The following is a 27,530-nucleotide window of genomic DNA, read 5'->3' as shown; positions in this document are numbered from 1 at the left end:
ACCTTGTGGCTCGGAGTCTCCACATACTGTCATAAGTTACTTTTAGCGAGGCATGTGTTTGTTTTGGAATGAAATGGAGAATGGATCGAATCAAATTTCTCTGCTCAAGACAACTTTTACTGGATACAACACTCCGAGGTAAGGGACTAACCAGTGCTGTTACGTAGCACTACGGTTTGAAACGTGACATCAAGCAAACGTTGTAGCAGCTGGCTATATATTAGCAACATCGGAAACCCAGTGCTCCGACGTATCTGTATGCTAACATGACAAGTTAAGTGTCTGTTTGTAAGTAGTTTATTAGCTGTTTATATTTAGCACATCTGGCAGTGCAGTGCTCTAAGACATGTCCATAATGTGTGACATTAGTGAATCCTGGTTATATCCTGCCAGTCATCTACCAAGCAGAACTAAGGTAACCTCACTCTTCATTTTATTGATAGACTCACAAGTTTGAACAGATCACTGCAGAATAACTGCTGACTGTGGGCTAGAATGAACATTATCACAAACAGTTTAGCCCCGTGTTATAGAGTGATATAGCCCCAGCTAAAGGCTAATTAGCCTTTAGCTCAGGCTGTATCACTCTCCCGTTTAGCTTTTTTCTGTTCTTCTGTCATTTTTCTGTCAGACAGTTCGGCTCCTGTGTCCACCTACTATACTATATACTATACTATACTATACCTACTATAATATACTATAAAATTTATCACAGAAATTATTTTCAGCAGAGAAAAACACTTGTGTTTTATCTGTTCTCACAACTAAACTTTGTTAGCCAGCGTGGTGTTGTCACAGAGACCTTTACCTGCTGTAAATCAACCCTGGACGACCCAAACTGGAAGCTAAGAAATAGCAATTCAAAATGACCTGTAACCAGCAATATCGGCGCTGATAATCTCATTTTAAAGTGTGGATTATGGTGAGGTATATATCTCCTGTATCTACTCACAGCCCCTTTAAACATAAAAAGTAGAAAATTAGCAAAGAGGAAAAAAACCTATTGCTTTTTCCACAGGGGGCGCCCAAATCTGTACAAGCTCAAATAGACAGGAGCTTTACGCGGTAAAAATGGAGCACTGATGTGTACTTATCTGACCTGTCTGCTTGTATCTATGGTGCTTTTTTTAAGTTTTACTTTCAGATGTGCTTTCTATAAATACTTTAGTAGAATCATTATTATCAGTCATGTTCCCTCTTTCTAAAAATATTAAAAGTTACCAGAGCTGGAGCACAATATTTGTCCCTTTGTAAGTCTTTAAGAGACGTAAATAATGGATTGTTATAGTACCTATTATTTTTAGGAGGACTCACTAAGGCCTTTCCAGGGGGCCGTGCAGTAACACAAGGGGAAGAGTAATTATATACAACAGTTAAAATGGTTCATGTTCACACACTTTTACTGAATAGTTCTTAAAATAAGATTTTAAAAAAACAGGCATTACATTTAGTGAACCATGGAGTCTACAGCCACAAAAAATACAAAAAATAAAATTTTCAGACAACATTCACTTCCTGTTTCATGCTGAATGAGCCTGAGAGAAACTCCTGTGAACAATACTGCTGCCAGACCCTTGTGTCCATACACACACACATACACATACACACTCCCCGCCTCCTCCCTGGTCCCACCACTTCCTATACAGCTCTCACACTTGTGCTGTTCTTTCACTCTCATCAGATAGCCACAGTCTCACCATCACATGAAGATCTCACATCAGTTTCTCACTTCCACAAAGGAGACAGCAGCACAAGATTTTCTATGAGTGGATCATAATATCACCCATCAGCTTTTTTGTTCACTGATTTGTTTTAGAAGACTTTACTGATCTAACTTTTTGGAGGCTCTTTGGACAGCACAACAGCTGCATGCAGAGGCTGGCAGCTGAGGAGCGATGTCATCTTTACTCTCTCAGCACAAAGATCAGCTGCGCCTCAGAAAGTCAATCTCTGAGTCCTCTCCAGCTTCATCTGCTGCCACCACCAAGAGCCTGAGGGTAAGATTTTATCAGCTTTTATGTTTACAGTGTTTGTTTATTCAGGGGAAATGCCATCGATGACATAATGCAGATGCTGCCACTGTTGAGGAGCTAGTAATTATTTCAAATGCCTTTAATTCAACTTTTCACCAATATGTCCTCAAAGTATATTAGTCTGCAATCCAAAAATAATGCAGCACAGTAACAGCGACTCTTCAAATCCTACTGTGAGGCCTAATTACAATTTTATCAGTATGTTTTATCGAATCATTCATGCATGTATTGCAGTTCAATTTCAATACTTTTTAACCACATCTTTGCATATTAAAGGCCCTGTGAGGAGTTTTCATGTTGTGTTAACTTTTGTGACTCCTTTGGACGAAATCTGTAGTGTTGTCTTGGATGAAGACTGCATTTCCCATGAGCACCATCACCCAGTGACATAAAGATGTGGCCTCTACCAAAGTGTTCATAAGTGGCAGAGGCAAACACAACTTTTTACAGGTTTAACAGTGATGAGTTGAAGTTTTGGCTTATACACAAGATGATTACAAAACTACGTTTTATAAAGTTTTGTTGTTAACTTTGTTTTGCTCACAAAAGATGAGCAGACGTACCAGTTTAATGTCACCCATCATCACAGTATCATGATGTGCACACCAGTGTCCCAATAAATGTTCCAATAATATTCATATAGTTGAACTCTTCAGTCCTCAAAGAGCAGTGAACAATTCAAATTCTAATATTAGCATTAAAAACTGTCTGCACTTTTAGCCTGGTTGAAGAGTTTTTCCATTTAAAACAGTAAATCAAACAAACCTACGTCTTTCTTGCCGAGCCCTCTCTAGAATAAGCCATGAAAACAAAATATAACATTAAAGTTCTCTAAAAAAAAAAGATCTCCTCGCCTTTCCAAATATGGCCACCTCTAGGTAAGCGCTAAAAACAGATCCAAGCACTAGCTAACAATTTAGCATCAAGTAATAACCAGTCTTGTATCCATTGATCTTATTCAGCCAAAGAGGCCACTTCTATTGTTTAAATGACAGGCAAGACCAAGGACAATTTTAAGATAGATGAATACTTGATCCAGAGCCTAGACTTTCTCAAGTTTTTGTCTATAAAGTAAAGTAAAGTAAAGTATCAAGTAGCATAAAGTGGTGTGAAGCAATATAAAGTATCAAGTAGCGTAAATTGGTGTATAGCAGTGTAAAGTTATGTCAAGAAAATTATAAAGTTAAGCAAAAAGTAAAGTACCAAGTGGTGTGAAGTCAAGTTGAGTCATATATAAAGTAAATCAAAGTAAAGTTAAGTATAAAGTAAAAAGCAAAGTAAAGTTGGATACAGTTTAGTCCTTAATGTAATACACTATATCACGTTCTTAACCATCTAATAATAAAACATTTGAGTATTTCCTTTATTGGATATAAATAATATTTTGTTAGCTTTGTTTGTTTGATAACATTTCCCCTTAGTTTTTTTTTCTGGATTTTAGCATTTTAACACAAATCAATCACAATAGCAGTCTGTTTTACAGTGTTTAAATTGGCTGAACACAAGCTCTAAAACCAGGACAAACATGGAACCTAATTATGAAGATATTTGACAGAAGTAGAATAAAAAATAAAAAAAATTGAACAAAAGAGTTAGGTTTACTTTTCTGGCACTTGCATTTTTATTAAGCCAATTTCATTTAACAAAAAAAAAAAAAAAAAAAAAAAAAAAAAAAAAAAAACTGTTTTGGGGGGAAAAGCATTAGTAGTTTATGGTATGTTAACATTCTAAGACCATCACGTCCTCCCTCATTCACTTAAGTTAGCTCGGATTCAGACACACAGCCATATTTCACTGTGTTACGCAAAAGAAAGAAAGACTCATATCTGTCATAATGTGCTGATCACCACGAATGTTGATGAGTACAGAGAAACCAAACTTGGAAGACGATCCAAAGCAAAGTTGTAATAAGCTGTTAATCTCTCTCGTTTATGTGAACTAAGAATCCTCTGGGGAAATAAACATGAAGAGAGAGACACAGGAAGAGAGTATGAAGAGAGAAAAAGAGAAAGAGCAAAGGGTGAAAGACAGGATGACAGAGAGAAGGAGGGATAGAGTGCTTTCTGACTTGTGGGAACTCAGATGCTGTATTTATGGATGTTTATCTCTCCGGGTCCTACGGGAAGCTCACATTTTCCACTCGGGAATAACTGGTCAGCCAACAAGAAGTTCCTCATGGGATCTCAAAAGGCTGGAGAGCTTGGTGACAGCGATGTATGACATATGTCACAGAAAACTACGTTTCCACCAGCTTTTGTTTATACGTGATGTCTCTTAATCCAAATCAGAGTGTTTTCCAAGTCTGCACACTGTATATCATTAATGACCGTTTACCCGGCACAGCCAAGTGTCCAGAGAGAGCCTTAAAGGAGCTGACATCAGAGTCTGGTGAGGATCCAGAAGGTCTTGTAAATGTCTCAGCAGAGGCCTATCACTGTGTTTACACATAGTTTCTGTAACTGAAACCCTTGTTTCTTTTTTGCAGAAATCCACTTGCTGTCTCCACGATTTAGTCTGTTTTTTGTTTCAGCTGGTGTGACTGTCACAATAAGACTGTGTTGAAAAGAATAAAGTAGAATGTAAATCAGAACAGTATGTTCTGCCTCAGTACGAATAAGTTATTATCTGGAGCATTTACAGAGTGTTTCTTTGATATATAAACAAAGGTAAAAGAAACCCGCAAGTTAATACACTTTGATTTTTGCACTGTGGAATGAGTCTGACATATTGGCTTTTTTAAAGATGGAGAGGAGAAGGTTCAGAGATGGTAAATAACACCAAATTTATCATTCCTTTATTTGTCATAATAATACTTTATCTTTCATTTAAAAAAAAAATAAACATGAGTAGGATTTTATGGCTTTCTCCAAAGCTTTGTTATGCACGGCAGTGAACGGAGCTAGATGCTAACACCATGACAGGCTGTTTAAAAAATGACAAAGTAAACATTTTGTCGCTCTTAAATCTTGAGAACAAATCCACATCCTGTTGTTCCATGTCATCTTGTTTCTAGTGTAAACAAAACGGTTCCATTATGTTAAGCTCTTTGTGAATTTTGTCTGTGGAGACTGCTTTATGAAGAAATTTTACTCCTTAATAGACAAAAACAAATATTGGGTACATTATCCTTGACTAAAGATGGTGATGTTACATCATCAACATTATACCAGAGGAGGATGTCTCCTCGTTTCCTTCTGTGCTATTCTCATCCCGTAGTTTTCAAATAATGACCTGTGTCTGACATGTCTCACAAAAACATCAGTGTACCCTTCAGCCTCTGCGTGAGACAGGCTTTCAAATAGCTCCAATGTAAAACCATATAGGGCAATGTTAGATACAGAGAGCAGGGCTGCACTGCTGTGTACTGGAGAGGCCTGTTTTGGGTGACGGTCAAAGGTGATCAGCAAGTCAAACTACAAAAGACAACAATCTAGAACACAGGTGTCAAACTCGTGCCATGGAGGGCCAAGAGGCTGCAGGTTTTCTATCCAACCAAGACCTCCACCAGCTGATTCCACTGATTAGCCCCTGCTCTCTGCTTGAAGGTGAGGTAATCAGTGGAATCAGCTGGAGGAGTGTTTGGTTGGAAGGAAAACCTGCAGCCTCTTGGCCCTCCATGGCACGAGTTTGACATCCCTGATCTAGAAGGGTTGTAGATGCTGGGGTATTGTTTGGTTAAAACTACTGATATTTTTCCTAACAGTCACCGAAAACATTTAAACAAACTGACCATGACATGTTTACTACATGAGAGAAGGGAGGGAGGCATAAACGCAGGCCCAATCTAAATGTCCACACTGACTTTGTGGTGCAGTCCCACACAGTCCGTGAGGGCTTAGAGCTGTCAAATCAGAAAGTGTGTGAGGGACCTCGCGCTGACTTTATGAGCCCATTATGCACCCTTTCTGTATTAGGCATGGATTAATGACATTTTATTGCCATAGGCCATGACATGTCAAGTTGTGATTGTGCACATTACATCCACAGACTGTATAACAAACGGATGTAGTGCCCCTGACACCATCAGTCTGTTTCTGAAATGGGCTGTTAGGGCAAACTCATGATCTTACTATCTTGTTAAACGACGAATAAGAAAAAAATTAACCCCCTTACAGTATTTGCCAATAGTAGAATTAAGGATTCAGACAGGGGATGTTTTTTTGTACCAGGCTTTAATATGTCAATTTCTGCTTTGTTATTGGCTTTTTATAGTCTAGTGCAGTCATTCCCAAAGTCTGGGTCCTCCTGACCCAAAGGTGGGTTGTCAGAGATTTTTTATGGGTTATCAAATTAGTTTTCAGAATGCTCACATGAAATTCATGCTTTTCTTAACCAGAAGTCTCCCCTTGCCAATTTGTTTACTGATGATTAGCTCCTCACACTGTCATAGCTGGTTATGTTTTTATTTTGAAGTCTTGAAAGTCTGAAGTTATGAGCTGGCGCTGCTCAAACAACCAAAGCCACATCACCGAATGTTTGCTACTGTTTCACAGCACTCAGAGGAAAACGCTGTCACTGTGTCACCATCACACATATGAAAGAGCTGACCCATTGATAACTTTGATCGTTAGTTTCCAAAAGAAAAATTTGAGGTCAGATTCAAAACCTCTTTGAGATTGAAAGCCCAAAGTCATTGCTGGATCTTGGACAGGCACCAGCTGCAGAAACGGGGCTGTTACAGCTTGTTACATCTGTGCAGTGATGTCACGCTGGAAAAGAGGCATGGACGGATGCTGTTACCTTTATTCTGGATGAATATCGCATCTTAATAGCTTGTCATGAATATCACATGACTGGGATACAATTCTGAATAGCAAGCAGGCTAACCTGTTACTGTAAAAATGCAAGTATTTTCATAGTGTAAGCCTAACAAAGCTGTGATGCATTTGTCAAATATGTTAGGCCTGTTAGCTGTGACAAAATATATGATGATGCAGAAACATGATTAAAGCACAGTTATTCTGTCAATTGGTTTACAGATTGGACTTATTTTGGATTGGGTCACCGTGGCTTGTTCCCCTAAAAAAGTGGGTCACCGGAAAAATGTTTGGGAAACACTGGTCTAGTGTGTGTGTGGCTTCCAGTATTTTCAGAGCCAGCCGAAAGCCGACACTCAAGAAACAGCAGATTTTAACACTTCTGTATTATCTCACATTTTCTGACCGCAGGTTGCTTTATTACAACCCACTTCCAGCGGCAGTTGGCAGATGAGCACTGGCAGGATATAACCAGGACTCACAAGCATTACGTGTTACAGACAGGTCTCAGAGCACTGGGCTATGGACACTAAAATGAGCTACAAACTAAGTTTACACAGTTTGCTTGTTGTCATGTTTCAAATATTGGCGCTACGTAAATACAATTAAAGAGACTTCCTCACTTTCCATGCTGCGAAAAGTTGACTTTTTTGACAAAGAGGAGATGTGTTTAAAAGAAGATCTGCTCTCCATTCATTTGAGTTCAAAAGTTAGTATAAGTTGCATCCTATGACAGCGGGTGAGAGCGCTCAGGGAGAATGGCGCCTATATGCCAAATGGGTAGTCTATAAGTAGTCCCTATGGTTTTAAAACTGACTCCCTCTTGTACTGATTCCTCTTCATGACTCAACTCCTCAAATTAGATCTTCAGCCAAGATTGTTTTTTTCCTTCAAACTGAATTTCAGTTTCTTTACTTGGACATGATTTTTAACTACAAACACAGAGCTTATGCTCACTTCTCAACAGGATGCGTCTGTGCTGGTTAAGTTGGGTGGAAGTAAGTAAATTAGCAAGCAGGGAGAGTGTTTGTTTTTCCTCACATAATTCTATTTCTGCATGAGGTTTTCTTCTCAGGACTGACAATGGAGCAGAATTAGCAAACATATGTTATACTGAAGTATTGTTTTAGAAAGAGAAATGCAGGGCTTTTCACAATAAAAAAGCAGGATTGAAAAGTTGTGGCATTCATTTTGATTTAGAAATTTATCAGGAAACTGAAGCTCACATGAGGATACCAGGGCTGTGATCAGGCAACATGACCATCACCAAGATAACCAGCAGTACTAAATCTAAGTTTACAAAGTGTGATTAATTGTCTTAAAGAAAAACAAGTAGAATTAAAAAAAGTTCTGTATTCATGTATTTGCTTCCATAAATGCACACTTTTTTCTTTATGATAGTGGGTGATGATGCTCGTGGGAAATGCAGTCCTCATCCCAGAAAACTCAGATTCGTCCCAAGGGATGACAATGTGAAAACTCCCCACAGTGCCAGCAAACACTTTATGTTATTGTCTTTCTGTTTCTTCAGATTACAATAAGATTCATTTCTTTTTTACCCATAAGTACCATCTCTGTCCCTGACACTCGCTCTCAGCTTTGAGGGTTTAGAGGTCATTTAATTGGGTTCTTGTTCTTTTTCTCTGCCTCACTCTCAAAAAGTCTCTCATGAAGGAGACTCAGAAACTCCTCAGATGTGAGCAGGCCATAATGAACAAATAGTAAGCACCACTGACAGCTATTACCTTTTTTGGATGTGTTTAGCTATCTGCGCATGTCAGTTTATTTAAGGGATCATTTCCTCTCTCCCTCTTTGACTTGGCTTGGTATTTGAGACTATCATAAACCTTCGCTCTGAAAAACCAAAGAAAGAAAATCTTTCATGAAGAATTCTTGGAAACATCACTTCAAAGAATCACTGAGCTTTGCTTTCAAGTGGATGTACTGACGATGGATGCACATTAAATAAAAACAGATCCTTTGTAAATGTCAGAGACATGGTTAAGCTGTAATGGAGAGAAAATAGTCAAGTGCAAAATACAAAACCTACTTTGTGAATGTGATATTTCTCTCCATTTATCTAACATTAGGACTTATCATATTGTGCAAATCACAATTTATAAGGTCTAGACTATACTCCGTGTAATATTCAAGCTGTGTGAAGATATTCTCCACTAACAGTGTTTATGTGCATTCATAGTCAATTTAAGGGTGTTCTTCACCAGAACCAGCAGTTTCTAGAAAAGTAGCCCCCTCAAGACCTTTTCTTTCTTTATCTGTAACTGTTTGGTCAGTTTTACAAAGAAAATGTGGAAATAAATCAAATGATGTTGTAGCATCAACAACAATTCAAGATCTGGAAGTGCTACCCTGAAAGAAATTGATTTTAATTTGGTCTGTTAAGAAGTTAAAGTAACAGTAAATGCTTACAAATCAATTTGAAAGTTGACGCCCCTTGTAGTGGACACTGGCCCTTATTGTCTTGTACAACAGAGTTAGGGTAATGATGGTAGATACAATTTTGGTGGGAACATCCCTTTAAAAAGTCTGTACGGCTGTTGTATTTTGAATTTCAGTAAGATTTAACAACATTTCTCTTCTTTTTCAGCATGAGAGACTGTCAAGGTAAGCCCCCTCTGATTTACTTCACATCTTTGATACGTTTAATTATCGCCTGAGAGAAGAGGAGCCATGTCTAACTTTGTAACAAAGAACTGTGACAATAACAAACAGCATTAATGAATGTCTACTACTGTCTCATTCTGTCAGATTAAACTCGTCTGGATCCACTGACGGCTCCAACAACACGTCAACAAACCATGCTGAGTCTTACTTCAAACGTAGAGAGAACAGGCTGTCTGCGAGGAAAAAAGCAGAAGAGGAGACGGCAAACAATGACTATAAAAAGGTCAGGGACACAGCCAGCATTGTTTTAACGTTTCATCTGTTCTCAGCTTCAAAGGGAGTGAGGAGCTTTTATTTTATCCAGCCAATGACTTTTGCATTAATACCACAAAAATGCACATATGCTATCTGCAGTATCCAAAGACATGACCACAAATATTCAGCCTATGTCTCAGTCTATAAAAGAGTACAACTAAAACCTAACATATCAAAGAGAAAAGTTAGAGATTTTGTATCATGGCAACTTCCAAACCATCAGGTGCTCTGACTGTTTCAGATTACCTCAACTAACTTGCATTGTTTGAGCATAGTCAAAAAAAAAACAACTTTCTGTTATAATATTGTTATTGGCTAGATCACTACATGTCAACGTTAAATGTAAAGAAAATCTGCTTTTTGCACAGAGGTTTCTTCAACTAATTTTGTTCTTCAAACAAAAATTATAGATCAAACCATTCTTCTATTTCTCCCGCTGATCAGTAGATTTTTATGATATATATTGAATATATATTGAAGCATTAATGATCTGCGTCTCACAAACATCTGCTCCAACTTTGATGGCAATATACGTTGAGATATTTCCCATAAAATAAAAAATACATAAAAAAATCTTTTCTTGGAAGGAAGGAAATTCCCTGATTTAACATTTCTGAAGAAAACTGAAAAAAATATTATACATATATATATATATATATATATATATATATATATATATATATATATATATATATATATATATATTCTTTTCCCTTTTTTCTCTCCTGTTTATCACTGGATTCTTTTAATGGCATTTATGATCTGGATATCACAAACATCTGCCTTATCTTTAATGGCAATATACATTGAGATATTTCCCATAATTCCCATGACATTAAAAATAAACCACCACCAACGTCAGACAGCCAGATCCACAGCACTAACAGTCTCTGTGCCGGGGTTTGTTGGTCTTTGTGCTGTGAAATCAAACACTCCCGTGGAAGTCCTAACAAGTGCATTTCTTATAGATGTATGAAAAAGCTCTGGCCACCAATCAAAGGCTCAAGTCCAGGCTGGAGACGAGCAAACAGGAACTCACCGTGATTCAGGACCAGCTGCAGAGGGCACAGGTGAGACAGTATTTTTGATCCAGATTCCTGAAAGAAGTTATGGAAAGAGGCAGACTCAAAGTTTCTGATAGTGATGTAGATATTAAATCATTTTCAGATTTTTTCCCAGCACTACACAATGATCTTTCTCTCATGTTGTAATGTTGATATCAAGTGTTAACTAGAGAAGTGTTGCATGAAAGATTGTGGTTCGAAAGGAATCTGCCATGTCATTACTTTCACTACAGCAGAGCTTTGCAGCTTTGGAGTTTTCAAGGCTGTATTGAATATTTTACATCAGACAAATTTGCATGCTGTGATGAATACAAATGAAGATGTAATGCTGCTCCCATAATTACACATTTCAAGGCTTTGTGCTGTAATCTTTTTTGTAATAACCTTTCATTGTTGCAGAAGGAGAGACCAGGAGACAGCAGCTCCAACATGCTGGAGGCAGAAAAGAAGGTATTAGCTCTCATTTAGACTCACAAGCATCTTTTATTCATCTGGATTTATGAAAAGATCATGCAATGTTTTATTGTCTTTATGAACTTTTTTCTCTTTGTAGGAAAGTTGGAGCCTAAAAAAGAGGATATCGGATATGGAGGAGCAGTTAAAGGTAGTGTTATTTCTGTTGTTAGTTCTTGTGTTTTTCATATCCGCTCATCTTTAAAGTATAAATACATAATGTAGCCGGACTTCTCATCTGGGCGCAATCTAAGCCCACCTGACCTGAGGACAACAATAAACACTCAGACCCAGGCGCTGTAAAGTGTCGGTGGGACTTGGAGCTGTGGTGTTAGCTGCTCCCTCTCCGTGGAGGTTTTAGCTGACATCATTTGTCACCGTTCTGCTCTGCTGCCTGAGGAATGTGTGAGCACTTTGACACAGCAGCGAGTGAGCCATCAATGTTCATTTACAGGCCAGCCTTCATAACTGTCTGCTGTGTTATGCCCGAGAAGACACAAACAAAACGCTTTTGTTTTTCTGTGAATGGGGGCTCTAAGCAAACATTGGAGGCTGGTCTGAAAATAGACGTTCACAACAACAGAGGAGCACTGTTAGTTGTTTCTCTCAATGAGAAAGTCTGGGCCAATTGTGTCTGTGTGTCACTGAACGGGTGCAAGTATACAAGGTTTATTTAACCAGATCATGTTATTTTCTCTCAGTAGCTAAATTCCTTTCTGAACAAGCAAAAAAACAGATACACAATGATTAAGATTATCATCATGATGAGAAAGGACGTAACTTATACCTGAAGAAAGTATTCAATATCAGCCCTGCAGTAATGGTTCATAATGTTTGCAACAGCAGGGGAACATTGTTTGTATTTGTGGTCTACCCCATCACTTCTCACAGTTTTATTTTTAGCTGCAGAAATTGAGGAATGGTGAGATAAAAACTTAAACCCCCTGCAGTGAGAGCCTGCAGGAGGTGGTGCTGATGCAGGGAAGCAGTGACATACACAGAGCACAGGCTGAAACTAAATAAACAGACTGCCAAACCAACCAATATATTTCTCATATGAGTGTAAGAATGACCACCTGAATCAACTACCTGAACCGGTTCATCCAATATTACACCACATGACAAATGAGAAGAAGACAGTAGCTCCAAACAGGAGAATCGAAGAGTAGGATGATGAGACATGTTACCGCACCTTTGGTGTAGTACTTCCTCATGTCTGTACGAGCCATATCCTTCAACATGATCCTGATGTGGAAGGTCCGTATTCCTTTGAAAGATGTAAAACACTTTCAGACATGGAAATTGTTGAATTTCAAATTTAAAATCCTTACATCAGTCTAATTATATGCTCCTGTTTGCTTAGTTTGCAGGTGATAGCTGAAAGTCAAATTGCTTAGATGATACTTTAATTAAGTGCATTTTACTTTTGGCTTGTCCACTCCTTTTTAAAGTTAATGTGCCAGAAGCAAAGTGGTGTCATTATTAGCCATCAAACATTTCACAAAACTGAAATCTTATCAAATGTTTTTGTCTTATTTTAAGTGAAAACTGTCGTATTATCCTCAACATTAGCCACATTCAACTTATCAGTCCGGAAAATGTCTTGTTTCAAGTTATTTAAAGACAAAATGAAATCTAAATTGTTTGTAATAAGTTAAAAAATCTGCCGGTTAAACAAGAAAATTTCTCTATACAAGTAACTTTTCTCTTGTTCCATTAGCAGTTTTCTTTAAACTTGTTACAAGCAATTCAGACTTCTTTTTTGTGTTTAAATAACTTGAAACAACCGAACCTGGGGGGACAGAGCTTTCTCTGTTGCTGCCCCCACCCTCTGGAATACTCTACCACAAAACATCCGTACCTGCCCCAACCTCTCCACCTTCAAAAAACTCATCAAAACCCACCTTAAAGACGCTTTTAATGTCTGATTGCCTCTGAATTTACTTCGCTGTTCTTGTCTCTTTTGTCTTGCTTCTTCCTGTTTTATCTTCTGCGTTATTTTATATGCATTTTTATCATTTACCTATGTAAAGCGTCTCTGAGTACCTTGAAAAGCGCTCTATAAATAAAATGTATTATTATCATTATCATTAAAACATTTTTCTGGACTGGTCAGGTGAATGTGGCTCATATTTAGAATAAAAAGACATTTTCTACTGAATATAAGACAAAAAACAGTTGACAAGATTGCAGATTTTTGCAGTGCAGCAGCAGCAGGAAGCAAAAAGATGATGCAGCAGCTTACCTACAGTGTGCTGAAAGGGACAAAATAGCATAAAAACCAATCCTTTTATGCCTTTATCATTTTGAATTTTACATGTTACACTGATGTAATGGTTTCACAGTTCAAGTTTGACTAAATAAGTTTGAATCTTCAAAGTCAGTTGCAGCTGAGCTTGATGCTACATATGTTAATCAGGCGACAGTACACTAAAATTTGTATTTTTTACAAATGTGTTTTCTTAAAAGTAAAAATCTAATGTCAAAGCTTTAGCTAAACTTTGGATTTCATGTTTGTTTAAAAAAGGACTGTGAATTTCCTTAATTATCTCACACATTAGAGATGTGGAAGGTGGAGAGTCTTCCTACAGCCAGTGTTGACAGGAGAAATTATTACAATTAATTACTCTCAGTTGCGTTATGAACATGTGAGTAATGTTTGAAGAATGACTGTGAATGTTTTTTGTGTGAGGGCATCACAGACTGAACGAACATCCTGAGTCATGCAGCAGCCTGCGAGAACATATTTGTCACAAGTGTTTGGTTTGGACTGTTAGTTAAACTCAAATTTGATACACAGCTTATAAATACACAACTAAGATATGACGTAGATTCATTTAAGAGATCCAAACAAGAGAAGAATGATGAATTAGCTGTACTGCAAAAACATAACACTCACCAAGTAAAGTGTACCTGAAGTGCTTGTTGTGTTGATGCTGGGTTTTATGTCAGTTTTACTGGCTGATGATGTAAAGTAGAAGCACTTTCCAGGGAGCTTACAACTTGCATTTTTACATCTGTGTCCACTTTGGTTATCTGTTGCTTTTATTCCAGGCCAAAGCTGAGCTCAAGATGGAGAACCAGAGACTGAAGGATGAGAACGGCGCTTTAATCCGGGTCATCACTAAACTGTCTAAATGAGATGGAGAGCAGGAGGGATGAAAAGAGGAGGCGTGGATAACAGAGGCCATAACTCTATCTGCATTCTTCTTCCTTCATCCTTACCTCTGAAAGAATTCATGTACATAGTCTGCCAGCACTTTGGGGAGTCGATTTCATGTTTTTTAATGTTTTTTTGAAATATATGAAAATATAAAAATGCATTTCACACCATCTAATGGACCTCTGGACCAACAGCACAGTAGAGACTCATTCCCTGAAAGAGAAGACATTAAATTAAACTTCTTTTGTATATTCATAAGGTATTTCTAGATAAATAAAAAAGGGCCAGAATGATCACTTTATGTGTTTCTACAGAGTGTATATTTGTCTGGGAGGAAAGTGTGGTGATAAAGAATACCTCTGCATACCTAAGTGGGTAAAATATTGCAGGTATTTCAGACACTTATTACCATGGAAACTGCAATATTTTGTCCACTCTGTATGCAGACCTTGGAAATTGGCTCTGGGCTGTCAGGGACAAAGGATGATGGATGAGCTACATTTTTCAGGGGATGTGGGAGCGTCGGCTGATTTAAGAGCTTTACCTTGAAGTATGATGTCAGAAATGACGGCTTTTCCTCTTTACCTGCAACGCAAAACAATTTAATGCTTCAAATGTCAACCGCTAATGAAATCTCTTCTTTTTTAATGTCATAACTTACCACACGAAAAGCAGACAGAGTTACGCAGTCGATGCTGGAGTACAGACGGGTTGGGTTCTCATTTTCAAACCAGCAGGTCTTAGTGATAAAACAGTCACGCTTCAGACTCCATTAAGCAAAAGTTGCAGAAGCTTTTAGTCAAAAAGGGATCCGGTAAAGACCAAAGACTATGATCACTTTTTGTTTTCATGCTGAATTATTGAATTTAGAGACCAATATAAAGTCTAAATTGATAGTCAATAAAGTCATGTTACACTCTTGATTCTTATGGGCCACACCCTGAATTCTGACCCAGTATGACATGTCTAATTTTGATCTGAACAGACAAGTCAAAATTTCACTTTTCTCCATGAAAAGATTCCTTATTTCTAAATATCACATAACTCATACTTTTGCTTAGGTTTCTTATGCAAGTTTCTTATAAAGTACTTTTAAAAATAATTTTAATTAACAGTAAAAATTAAGGCTGCACAAACACAAACAGATGAAGAGCTTGTGACAAGCAGAGTTTTAGAACAGCAAATTGAAGCTCCTGCAATTAACTTTCTGTAATAAGTTTTGGTGCCACCTGTGGACAAAATGAGACCTCTTGCTGGAACGCAAACGACCTAGTTTTTAAGGTCACACTCCATAAGGTTCACCCTTGTGTGGATGGCCTCTTTCCCGCATATTACCCCCGACTCTCGTCCAGTTTCCTGCACTATCCACTGTCCTGTCGCCCCCAAAATGACACGAATGATGATACCTCTTATATATTTGCTGAATTTGGCCTCAAATTGTTTTCTGATGAAATATACAGGTTTTCTTTTTTGACAATTATATCTTTGTATGACTCACTTTTGATATGTGAAATTGACATAAACTTTTAGCATGCTGACAATCATCAACCTGACACTGACCTACATTATTCCCCCTCAGTTCCTGCTTCTCTTCAGCTGTCCTGGTCAATTAAAAAAAATAAAAAATAAAATAAAATGTCATAAAGAAATACAACAAAGGAATTACGTGTAGATGTAGTTTGCTTTTTAAGCTCATTAAAAAGGAATCACTGTATATTTCAATCAGTTTCATGGTCAGTAAAAAAAAAAAGTCAATTTTATAAAAAGTAAAAAAAAAAAAGTAAGCTTGAGTGCTGTTTTTAAAAATCCTAGTGGGACGAAATAAACAAACTCAACAATGTAGTATTTCTTTATAGTCAACTACATAAACTATTTATTGTTTTTGATATATCTAATTTAACAGTTATGTATTGGAAAAAATAAAAAGTAGATTCCACCCCTTTGTCTTGGTATACATTCAGGGCATCATAAGAGGAAAAAGAGTTACCAGCACTGGAGGTAAGTGAAAAAGTAAAACTCTGGATATGTCTTAAAGATAAACCAGATGTAAATCAATCACTCTATAAATGTGTTGCACTTGGTTTGGTTTCAATCCGTGTTTAACTGTCACATGAACACTGCAGCAGAGAGAACAGTACATGTTGAGAATGATGCCACCTATTGTCCAAACGAGGAAATGCATCCTTTCACCCCATACACACACCACACAGGACCGGGCTACTTAAAATGCCTTTATTTCCTATGATTACATTTTGACAACACAGAGAAATGTCCTGACCACATCCCATAGTTTGGTTCCCTGTAATCATTCAGTTTCACATAAAGTGATCTATGAGTACATGTTTTTGTCTTTTTATCCCCCCACTTTTTTTCTTTTGCTGGAAAACGTGGATTTGTACAGAAATTAATCATGCAAATCACAGAAAGGCACAACTATCGACACACTTCTACAACAAGACAAAAACAAGAAAGACTTTCAGGCATTTCTTTGTCTATGTTGTTTGAAAAGTGGATGAGAGATGGAGCGGGATTATGATCAGGTCTTTGGATGTTCTGTATCATGGCTGTGTTCTCATAAGAGGACAAAATAAGAACCCTTACTGGAGCAGCAGGTTGGCAGTATTGCATTGTGAATAATGTTGATCTGCACTGTTTGGGTCTGTGCTCTGGATAGTTTAGGAAGGAAGACAGGGATTTTGTTGCCTGCTTTGCAGAAAGATGACAGTTAATTTTGCTGACAGTACACCAAAAATAAATACAGATACACAAAAAAGCAGACAGAATAGTGGCAGCCCAAGGGACAGAGAAAACTAAGAGGCAAGGTTACACAAAAAGGCTTGATGAGTTTAAAACAAGCACTTTCTTTGATTATTTTCCTTTATGCACACTTTAGTTATCAGTTCTTCGTCATGTTCACTGTAATACCAGTTAATTTCCACACAAACACCCTCTGTCTTGAAAAGAAAGGAAAGGAAAAAATGAAATTACTTCTCCTTGCTATTTCTATCTTTTTTTCTTTTCTCTCTCTCTCTCTTTTTTTTGGAATAAATTTGACATTTAAGTTGAATGATGACTTGCTCCTTATGCCTCTCTGCCTTTAGTGACACAATGACATCTTATTATGCTGTGAGTGTCTTAAAATAAAGCGCATTTCACCACCACCATAGTCTGTATGTTGCAAGGAAAGGTTAATGTAATTCACAATATTTAACATGGAAGAAATTTTCCTCTGATGTCATGATGAAAGGCTCATTAAGTGTTATAAAGCTAATTTAATTAAAGGAATCTTACTAATACCTGTAATTTAGCAAATAAAATTAAGATGCATATCCGTATGGGCACCTGGTTTGGTGTTAGAGATGGCTTTTTCGCCACTGCTAAGCAGTTAGCACGCTCAAATGCTTGTTATCAGTTGACCGCTAGCTAGCTAGCTAGCGAATCTTACTGTTTGTTTTACAAGGGTGAAAACTCCGCTAACACTTTAATTAAGGAGAATAACTTCATTTTACACTTACGTAATTCGGCTCTTGGTTGTTAATGCTCATTAAATGACAGCAAAAATGGGAAAGTTCCTTGCTAACGTTAGCCTGCTAACAGTGATGGTAGCTAACTGGTCGTTAGCCCAGCTAATATCTAAGGTTAGTTGATGGTGCGCAGCATATGTCTATGGTTGAAGATAAAGAGACATTTTAGATAGAAAAAAGGAGAAGATACTTGGAAATTTAAAAAGAACAGGTTGGTTATTTAAGAAGATAAAATCAAAATTTTATTCATAGTGAGCAGTTAGCTTCCTGCATTAAAACTGGGAGGGCAGGGAATCATTCACAGCCCCTTAATTATTACGTCTTTCACAGTATCAGAAGAAAAGGTTTATTCTCATACAATTAAAAACGTATTCTTGAAGGTTATAAGCATATTCTTGTAAATTTATGCCTTAATCTCATAAATGTACTTTTTTCTCCACAGTTGATGATTTTTCTTGTAAAAACATTTTTCCCCCACTACTTCATTCTCATAGAGTTATGACTTAATTCTTAAGATTATGTCACTTTTTTCTTAATATGGTTGAAATATGTTGTTTTAAGTTGAACTTTTCATCTCTTCTAAATACATGTTTTTGTTTTAGTTTGCATATTGAATATAAAGAGTTGAAATGAGGATTTCTTAGATTCAAATGTTTGAGCGTGGCATCGGAGGAAAACGTGTGCAGCGTGAACATTGTGAATAGTAAATGACAATGACTTAAAAAGGCAGTGAATCCCACATTAAATTTTCATGGGTGACACAGCATTAGTATCTCAGAGCATGCACAAGTGACACAACACCAGCTCATCCCATTGCAATCCATTACTTAGACTGTTTCTACTTGATGAAAAGATTATTGATGGTTTAAAGTAACTGGAGCTCCTTACATCAGTCATACGCTGTGATATTTCACAGAACTACTGCAGCAATGTTGAAATTAAAAGGAACAGCATGGCAAAGTTTAATATTAAGTCTAGTTACTTCATATGCAAATCATTAAGCTCACTCATTACTCTTTTGGAGTTGAATGTGACGTGTGAGAGCGAGTTTATTTGAACAGCAATAAGATGAGAGGGTGAAACTTAATGAAGTAAAGGGAGAAGAGAGGGGCTACAAGTCGATTAAACTGTCTGCATTTAATGAACGATATTTAAAACCATCTGAGAGGAGGGAATGAAGAAGAAAACACATGGTACACTGATATTAAAAATCAAGGTAGGCAGATATTCCTCCTTTCAGACTTATAGACTCGTCAATGTTAACATATGCAGAAACTAACATCAATAACATGACTTGTAGCCCAAGCATATAAGACTGGATTTAGCACAGAGGACACATACAAACAGTGACAGGAAACCAGACAGTCATGCAGCAGCATTGTGGGAAATTTGGTGTTTTTCTTTTCACAAAGATCCCTGCTTTAAGTCCAGGCAACAATAAACCTGTGAACCATAACATGAATTCTTCAGACACACATTCAGTCTCATTCAACAAGAACACATACACAGTTTGCAGTCAGAGCATACTCTTTTTTTAACCCTTTTATTATCAAAAATGACACAGAACACAAACACACATACACAATATAATTATGGTTCCTCTTTAAAACATGCTACTATTTACATCATCTTTTGAATACATGCTGTAGCCTATTCACAAAAGTTGCGCGATGCATAATGATACCAGTAGGAAGAAGTAGGAAGGTGAATGGACCGATCAGTATGCTGCTGCTGTTCATCCTCCGGCAAAAACACTTTTTAACTGCTGGATGCAGAGAGGTCTGATTATTTGAATTTTATCTGCAACTTAAGTTCTATTCCTGAAACCAACACAGTGAGCTTGTCATTGATATTTTAAACACCACTGAAATAATCATAATAAAATGTTTGACTTTGACTTGAGTTTTGAATGTTCGGAAATGTACACAAAGGTCAAGTGTGATTTTCTTTCTGTTTAACCATAAGATCATTTGTGATTTAATTGTATATCTAAATTAAATCAACTTAACACTTCATAGGTACAACACAAATGTTGCTTCTTATAAATATGAATCTTAATATGTTATAGTTCTCTTTTGAATGGCTAATCTGAACGCTATGGTTTACCATACGTTGTGTTAGTGATGCTTCTGCAAAAGGGCACTTCTAGTTTTATAATTTTGTAAACTTTGATATTTTTCTTTAAAAAAATCCTTTTGTTTATGGTCAAAGCATAACATCTGTGACTCAATTTTTATTTTGCATTTGTTGAAGCTGCTTCATAATCTTTCCACAAACCCAATGGCTGCAGCTGAAGTGTTCCTTTGGGTACAAATGGTTGGAAATCAATAAGAAAGCGCTAAAGGCGCAGTTTATGATACACAATTTCAGGAGTGCATTTACCAGCCTGAACAAACAGGAATAATTTTTATCCAAAGTGAATTGATCAAGTTTTAGACCCCTAAACAAGCTGTTTAATTTCAACAGTATGTAAAATAGTTGCGTCTATACTTCAGCAAAAAGACAAATGTTTGACAAAATTTAGTGGTGTTAAAATTTCAAATTCAGAATCAGGTGTTGCATTTAAGCTTCAAAATCTTGCATTTCTTTGTCCCCCATCCCTCTGCGCATTGATCTAAAGCTTTATGCTTATGTGATGTTTTAACACCACCATGTTGCAGCACTTTGTCTCCAGGGTCACTTATCCTGCAGCAGATGATTGAGCGAGTCAACGACATGAAGTACTGTGAGGCATGATACATGCTAGGTTCTGCAGCTCTATTTGGTTCAAGCAAATGGTCCAAGATATGTTCGTCATATATTATGTCTGATGTAGTATTTGCCCTGTTGAGATTTTACAAATATGCAGTTTGTGTGTGAATTCCTGTTCTCTTAAAAAGTGCAAGCTACATCTTACAATTCAGAATCGATTCTCTATAAAAACATTTTCTCTTCCACATAAATCCTTAATCTACTTCACGAGCATTGAAGTGCACTGCAGCATGTTCTGTAAACTACCACATTGGAAAAGAAAAGACATTTGATCGATGTCAAAATAAAACTGTCAGATGGCACCGTTTTCAGGAAGTGACAGCAGAATCTAAAGGAAGCATAGTCAGAGCGTCATTGGTTAGCCTTCTAGTACCCTTACTCAGTCCAGAGACAGGTAAGGTTTTACATCCAAGTGGTCAAACACAGCTCGGTACACATTTCAGATGGGACATTCACAGTGTCTGTGACGACTTATGAATGACTTCACTCTGTGGAAGTTGCCCGCCAAAATAAAACGAAGTGTATCATATCAGGAAAGGCACCCTTGTTCTCCTGTCCTACATTGGATTGTTTGAAGACACAGAAATGCATTTTTTACCGTAATGCATAGACAAAACAAGCAAACTAAATTTTCACAATCATGTCATTCCTGCTATGTTCACTGTCTCCCCTTTCTGAAAAGTGAGCTGATAGATCAAACTTTCTTGAAAATATATTGCAACATGGATTGCAGCATTTAGTGACCTTTGTCTCATTCATACTTGGATCAAATCTTTTTTGCATTAAATAGACTTAAACAGACTATGCAGGAAATAACCCAATACTACAGTACTCTCTATTGCAAGTTATAGCACACTTAATAGCAAGCTACAATACTGGGTGTGGTGTATGCAGAGCAGTGGGGAGGTAAGGAAAGCATGCTCTAAGAACTAAACTAAAGCTTTATTTCCACGTTGTCCTCACTGAGACTCTAATTCAGTGTCAGCACCCTAAAAATCAGTTTCTTCAAATGAAAGAAAGACCAAAAGTCGATCAGTCATGAACCAGTCACCCGATAACTCAACGCCACTCCTCTCAGCATACACTAATGTGTGAAATGTGATGCTCAAAAATATTTTTTTGACTTAACCATGAATGAGCGGATATTCTAAGATGTCTCTTTTTTGCTGAGCAGGTTTCATGACCAGTTGTCATGTAGTAAGTCATGGGGGTTTCATGCAAAGTAGAGGCGGGGGTTGGGTTTTCTGAGTTAGTGCATTAGCTGGTTGGTGGAGCACGTTACTTCTTTGCAGCCAAGGACGCCAGCTGACCGTCGATGTCCTCCTCTGGCTGCAGTGGATGCCACTGGGCGATGGGGCGGCGAGGGTTAGCCAGCATGTCAGACCAGTGCTTCAGACCCAGGCCGGTCGCTTTACTGCCAACAAAGATCTTTCCGATGGCGTCGTTCTTACCGATCTTGTCGTAATCAAACACTGTGACTGCCACCAAGATTTTCTGTAAAACAAAAGAGAATTTTTGAGAGCGAAATGAGTCTCATTTTCTTCTTCTCTTTGCACACAGGCAAGTTTAATTAACTCATTCAAGAAGAAACAACAAGTAGGTTTGGCTCATGCTGTACCTGCATCTGTTCCAGGGGGATTTCAAAGCTGAAGGATTCATTATAATAAGGGTTCAAGGTGTTCTTCTTCACTGTGGTCTTCTTTTTCTTCAGACGCTTGCCGCCCTGCAGCAGCTGGATCTTTACATAAGGATCTGAAAGAGGACATCAGGACAGACAATCAAGCTGTTGTACTTCTTAGATTTCTGCTTTTCCAATAACTTTTTCCTCTTCTTTTTTGTGCTGAATGACTCTATGACTCTATGATTCTGGATTCATTTCTTTTTAAATATATACTTATTTAAAGGTTTTGAAAACCAAAAGCTGGTCTGCCCGGCCAAAACAAAAGTTGCCACCAAAAAAAATGTCACACACTTTTATATTTTGTTGGATCGTCTTTAGCTTTTACTACGGGACGCATTTGTTGTGGCATTGTTTCGATAAGCGTCTGCAATGTCACAAGATTTATTTCCACCCAGTGTTGCATTATTATTTCTTTTGGTCTTTCTTTTGGTGGCAACTTTTTTATACTTGGCCAGGCAGTGTACTTGCAGTATTCCTACAAATGCAAACCTGTTACTTTATTATGCTTGGACTTTTAAGCTTTCTTACATGTTTTCACTCTATTCTAGGCTCAGCAATCTTCTGTAGCTGATTTGTTTGTTGACACAGGGTGAAACATGGTCTTACAAAGTACCAGTTCTTCTAAAAATGTAGTTAAAAGTTTGTTTTGCATTTCCTCACCAGATAATCCACAGGCGTCCATCTTCTTCAGGTTCTTTGCCTCCAGGATGCAGACGGTCAGTTTGCCAGCGGTGGGGACGTAACGCAGGGAGATGCAGATGTCTCCCAGTTTCTCAGGCTGAGAAGACGGCACAGAGAGGAGAGACAGAGATACACATGAAATCAGATACACACAAAGCTGCATGCTTTGCCTAAAGGAATGACTTCCACTTAGTGGTTAGAATCTAAGAAGCAAGGCAGCGAAACCTCAAGGTTTTTGTGATTCTCTGAGGTGAATTAGAGCCTCATTTTTGCTTCAGAGCATTTTTCTATGAATAAAAAATGCCAGAGAAATCTCCAAGGTCATGCATTTCTTTACAGTCGAGTCTCTGAAAATGATTGCACTACTGAGAATTATGAATTTGAGGATTTGTTCTCTTATAACAAGATGGTTAATCTCAGGGGGTTATCCCCGAATATACTTTAAATGTCACAAAAACATTTTAATCAATAGTTCTTAAATCTAAAAGTCACTACAGCACCTCCTCTTGATCCGCGCTCTCCAGATCCTTCCACTCCTCGATGGGCCGTCCGAGGTCGATGGTGTTCATGGGGATCTTCACCTCCCCGATGACGTCGTGTTTGGAGAATCGATCATAGTCGTAAACAGACATGCACAGAGTCTTTCCTCCAAGCTCCTCATAGGGCACCTGACAGAGAGATGCAAAGACAAAATGTTCTGGTTATGACTCCATGAAAAACTCAAAGTAGGAAAAATAAGCTTCAGAGTGTTTGCTCTAAATTTTACTGTTGGAATATAAATGTTTTCTTTTTTTTCACATTTCCTCTTCACTGTAAACCCCGATAAGTTCAGTTTACTTGAAAAATGCTTGTAACCTGGTTACCTTAAAAAAACTAAGTAATGAAATATGAAACTTAAGTTAATCTAAATCTTAAGTATTTATAATTTTTATTGAAAATAATTTTACTGAATGTCTTTAATCAAATAAACCTGATGCCCATTTTTTACAAATTAAAATATTAAAAATGTTGCATATCACTGTAAAACACATTAAGCTAGCCTTACTCAAAACTAAAAGATGTGATATCAATAAAGATGCCTTATGAATTAAGTAAATGTAATAGTAAAAAACTGGAGCAAAGCTCAACAACTAAGTTAAATGATGTTTTAAAGTACAGATGGGTCTCATATCCACAGCGTTCCCTTCTCGCTCATGGTTACAAATGCCGTCACAACAAAAATCGGCTCTTATTTCATAACTTAGGTAACCTTGAGTGCAAAAGAAAGGCAGGAGATGGGGGACCCTGCTGTACATTGAAATATTGTTCTTCAGAGGGCACAGGTTGTCTGAGCCCCACAGCACTGACGGGTGGTCTGTGCTCCATGGCACAGAATCTTGTACCTCTTGATTTTGCAGTGTGCCTACTGGTTAATATATTAATAAAAGCAAATTTTGACTGGACTATCATATTGTTTAGGCCAATTTTGAAAATGTAAAACAATATATTTATTTATTTTTGACACAGGCAGCCAGTCCACCATATAAAGCGTGGACAGCTGATTGATGCCACAAGGAGCACAGACAGCTGGTCCATGCTGTGACACACAAACAAACAGTCAGTGTCATGTGGAGCAAAGACAGCCTGTGCCACTGTTGCGGATCTTCAAGTACAGCAGGGTCTCATATTGACTGCGTCCCCTCTTCACTTACGGTTACAAAACGCAGTCACAAAAACAAATGATTTTAAATTGTGCTTACTGAAACGGTAACAAAAGTTAAATCCAATCAGAAATCATTAGTTAAAACACTGAAAACACACAATTGAGTAATTTGAACTTTGGGTTTTAGTGTTCTTGTTTTCCAATAATTGCATCAGGTGTGCTAGGTTTGCTATATGCATGTAAGAAATGCATGCTTATAAGGCTTTAAAGTTGCAATCTCAATATGAACTCATGCTTAAAAGCTGTTGTTAACACAGAATAAAAAGATTTCTTATGTGAAATCAAGTCATTCAAAACCCTGGAGAGAATAAGAACAGATAAAATGCTCCAGATGATTAAAGTTCTCCTTTATAAAAGGTGAAGACAATCTTCACACCACCGTCCTCTGCAGGAAAAAGAGCACTAAATGTGTCTATGTGGATATGAAAGTGCAGTTGAATGTGTTTTTCCTGCTGCTGCGAATCATTAGACAGGCAGAGCTCCCAGCCTGAACCAGAGGCTTGTCAAGTCTCTGTGGGTTTTATTAGCCAGGAAAAGGAAGAGCAGCATGTACTTAAAGCTGCACAGGCCAGTGGATACACACACGATGACAAGACACACTCACAGTGTTAGGGACACACTGTCATGGGGTGAGGATGATCATTTTTGCAGCTCATGTAAATGCAAACTCTTTTTCTATCGTCCATAAATGTTTAATGTCTTTCTGTTTACAGTTTATGAGAGCAGTGTGAAAAAATCCCCTGAACCAGAGTTTGTAAGAGCAGAAGCAATCACACGAAGAGAAGACTCACCTTGAATACAAATGTCTCGTTGAAGACAGGGTTCAGCGTTTTCTTATGGACTTTGGTGTCAAACTTCTTCTTCTTGTCAGGCAGGAGCAGGACTTTGACGTAAGGATCCGAGGTTCCACCTGAGTCCATGGACATGAGGTCTGCAGCTTGAAGGATGCCGACTGTGAGCTGTGTGTTGATATGATAATAGATAGGGGGAGAGCAAAGGGAAAGTTTTAACAAGAAAAGGCCAAGCCAAAGTCTGTGAGATTTTTCATTTGTTTCAGGGTCACTGCTGCAGAGATTGGTTATGTAACATCGTCAGACAACTTGAGCTTTGTAATCAATCACTGCAGACTTCCTGCCCAGATGGAAACATATTGCATGTCACAAGGTTTGCTTCAGTCTCACAATTGTCACAGAGTGATTTATACATGTGTGAGCCAGAGATAGGGATGATAGAGACGATCATTCAGACACGTTTCCAACTTTGAGTCACCTTTACTAAAAGCGTTGTCTCTCCAAGGCCTTTTTAGTCCATGTCATAAAATTAAACTCTTTTTATATCACTGAGCGTTGAACTAATGATGGTAAAAAATATTGAATCACTGACAGTGCACTCATCTGTTCTCTTGACACATAACCATTCCTAATCTATTTTCAGTCTGTTTGCTTTTTTTCTGACAAAGCTCTCCAGACCTTAAAGGACCAGCTCCACATTTTGGAAAGTGGGTAAAAGACACCTAACTGATAGATATCAATTGGTAACTTTTAAAGAACTTTATAACTTTAAACCAACTGACCCAAAAACAGAGAAAACACTGATTTATACAGCAGACTAATTTGCTCAGTACAACATAAGCTGTATTATCAAGTTTAGAAACGAAATATGTAAAATATACTTTGTGATAATTACAAAACAAGTAACTTATTTCATCAGTTCTCCTGCGTAACTTTTAGAAGGGTGAATTATTTAATACTTGTCATGCTTTGGTGATTGCAACATTTAAAAATTTAATGGGACTGATCCTTTAATCAAAAATGGTAGAAATGTCATATGAAATACTATGACAACAAAAGAAATGCAAACTACACATTTACACAAACATCTTACATGTTGTTTTGACAAGTATAGAGCATCATTTTGATGTCAACCCTTATTTGTCACCGTCCAAAATATCATACTTGTAAGCTAGTTATCTTATCTAAGCAACATCCAGCAGATTAGCCTAGTATGGTTAATAAAGTCTGAGTGCCAGCTCCTCAAAGGCTCAAATATTAGGGCACAACATCTCAAGCTTAAAGACTCTATGGGGACTTTCTGTTTGGCGTTGACAGCAATGACACCTTTGTGTCACTGCTATGCGTAGTTTTTTTCCAAGATTAAAGTCACAATTCCACCAAGCAGACCAGTTCGGTTCGTCTTGGTACGGCATGCATTTTGTGGCGTTTCCACTGACTTATCCCGGGACAGATCGCCAAATAACCAAGACGGGCCATCCCACTTTTTGAGACCTATTCGTATGGGTGCCAGACTGAACTGATCCGCCCTCGGAAGGTGGAGCTACAGCACTGCAGACCATTGATTGGTCAAAAGAATCGTCACTTAACGGACAGCGGCTTCATTTCTCCTGGGGGCACACAGACTTCTCTGAAACAAAACTTGGTTGCACTTTGAATCCAAGAGCTACATGCCAATCACAGAGAGGACGAAATGCTGCATGTCTTCCATCAATGCTCTTTGTTTACTGTGTCAATTTCTCTTCTTTGTTGGATTTATTAGCGGGGATACACTGTGTTGTGCTGCTACGGCGTCACACTATTATTTAACAGCTGCAGTTTTTGGCATCAGGCTTGCACGCCCCCTACCACAAGAGGGCACAGTTTTGATGTGGAAACATATACGGGATCAGGCTTAACTGTACCAAACTGTGTGGAAACGCAGCTAAAAACTCCATTTACAAAGAGCACCATAACCCACTGTGGTAAGGGCTCTGGCCAAGTCATGTGT

General features: G+C 37.8%; 2 protein-coding genes across 6 annotated transcripts in view; one reads left to right on the top strand and one right to left on the bottom strand.

Moving 5' to 3' along the window:
* Positions 1-1,474: 1,474 nt before the first annotated feature.
* On the top strand, positions 1,475-16,137 carry LOC141793366 (protein phosphatase 1 regulatory subunit 12B-like). Of its 2 annotated transcripts, none has more exons than XM_074674019.1 (7): positions 1,475-1,997; positions 9,399-9,415; positions 9,560-9,698; positions 10,699-10,800; positions 11,197-11,244; positions 11,348-11,398; positions 14,302-16,137. In XM_074674019.1, the coding sequence occupies exons 1-7, from the start codon at positions 1,896-1,898 to the stop codon at positions 14,386-14,388; spliced, it is 546 nt and encodes a 181-aa protein (XP_074530120.1). In that variant the 5' UTR covers positions 1,475-1,895; the 3' UTR covers positions 14,389-16,137. The 2 variants fall into 2 exon arrangements, with proteins under 2 accessions (XP_074530120.1, XP_074530110.1); XM_074674009.1 differs by having other exon boundaries at positions 11,194-11,244.
* Positions 16,138-16,627: 490 nt separating this feature from the next.
* Positions 16,628-27,530, bottom strand: part of LOC141809579 (synaptotagmin-2-like) — a 48,240-nt gene continuing 37,337 nt past the window's right edge. For all 4 annotated transcript variants that reach the window (XM_074696706.1, XM_074696954.1, XM_074696789.1 and 1 more), the window contains 5 exons: positions 25,541-25,708; positions 23,548-23,715; positions 23,027-23,144; positions 22,304-22,437; positions 16,628-22,179 (listed from right to left, as the gene is read on the bottom strand). In XM_074696706.1, the coding sequence (XP_074552807.1) occupies positions 21,964-22,179; positions 22,304-22,437; positions 23,027-23,144; positions 23,548-23,715; positions 25,541-25,708 (804 nt within the window). In that variant the 3' untranslated portion in view covers positions 16,628-21,963. The remainder of the gene's footprint in view (positions 22,180-22,303; positions 22,438-23,026; positions 23,145-23,547; positions 23,716-25,540; positions 25,709-27,530) is intronic.

Source organism: Halichoeres trimaculatus, unplaced genomic scaffold (assembly GCF_033239565.1).
Source record: "Halichoeres trimaculatus isolate MK-OKI-2021-1 unplaced genomic scaffold, fHalTri1.1 fHalTri1_scaffold_1, whole genome shotgun sequence".
In the NCBI taxonomy this organism is placed as follows: Eukaryota; Metazoa; Chordata; class Actinopteri; order Labriformes; family Labridae; genus Halichoeres; species Halichoeres trimaculatus.
Note: the sequence above shows the minus strand (reverse complement) of the source record. Positions and strands in the feature narration are given on the sequence as shown.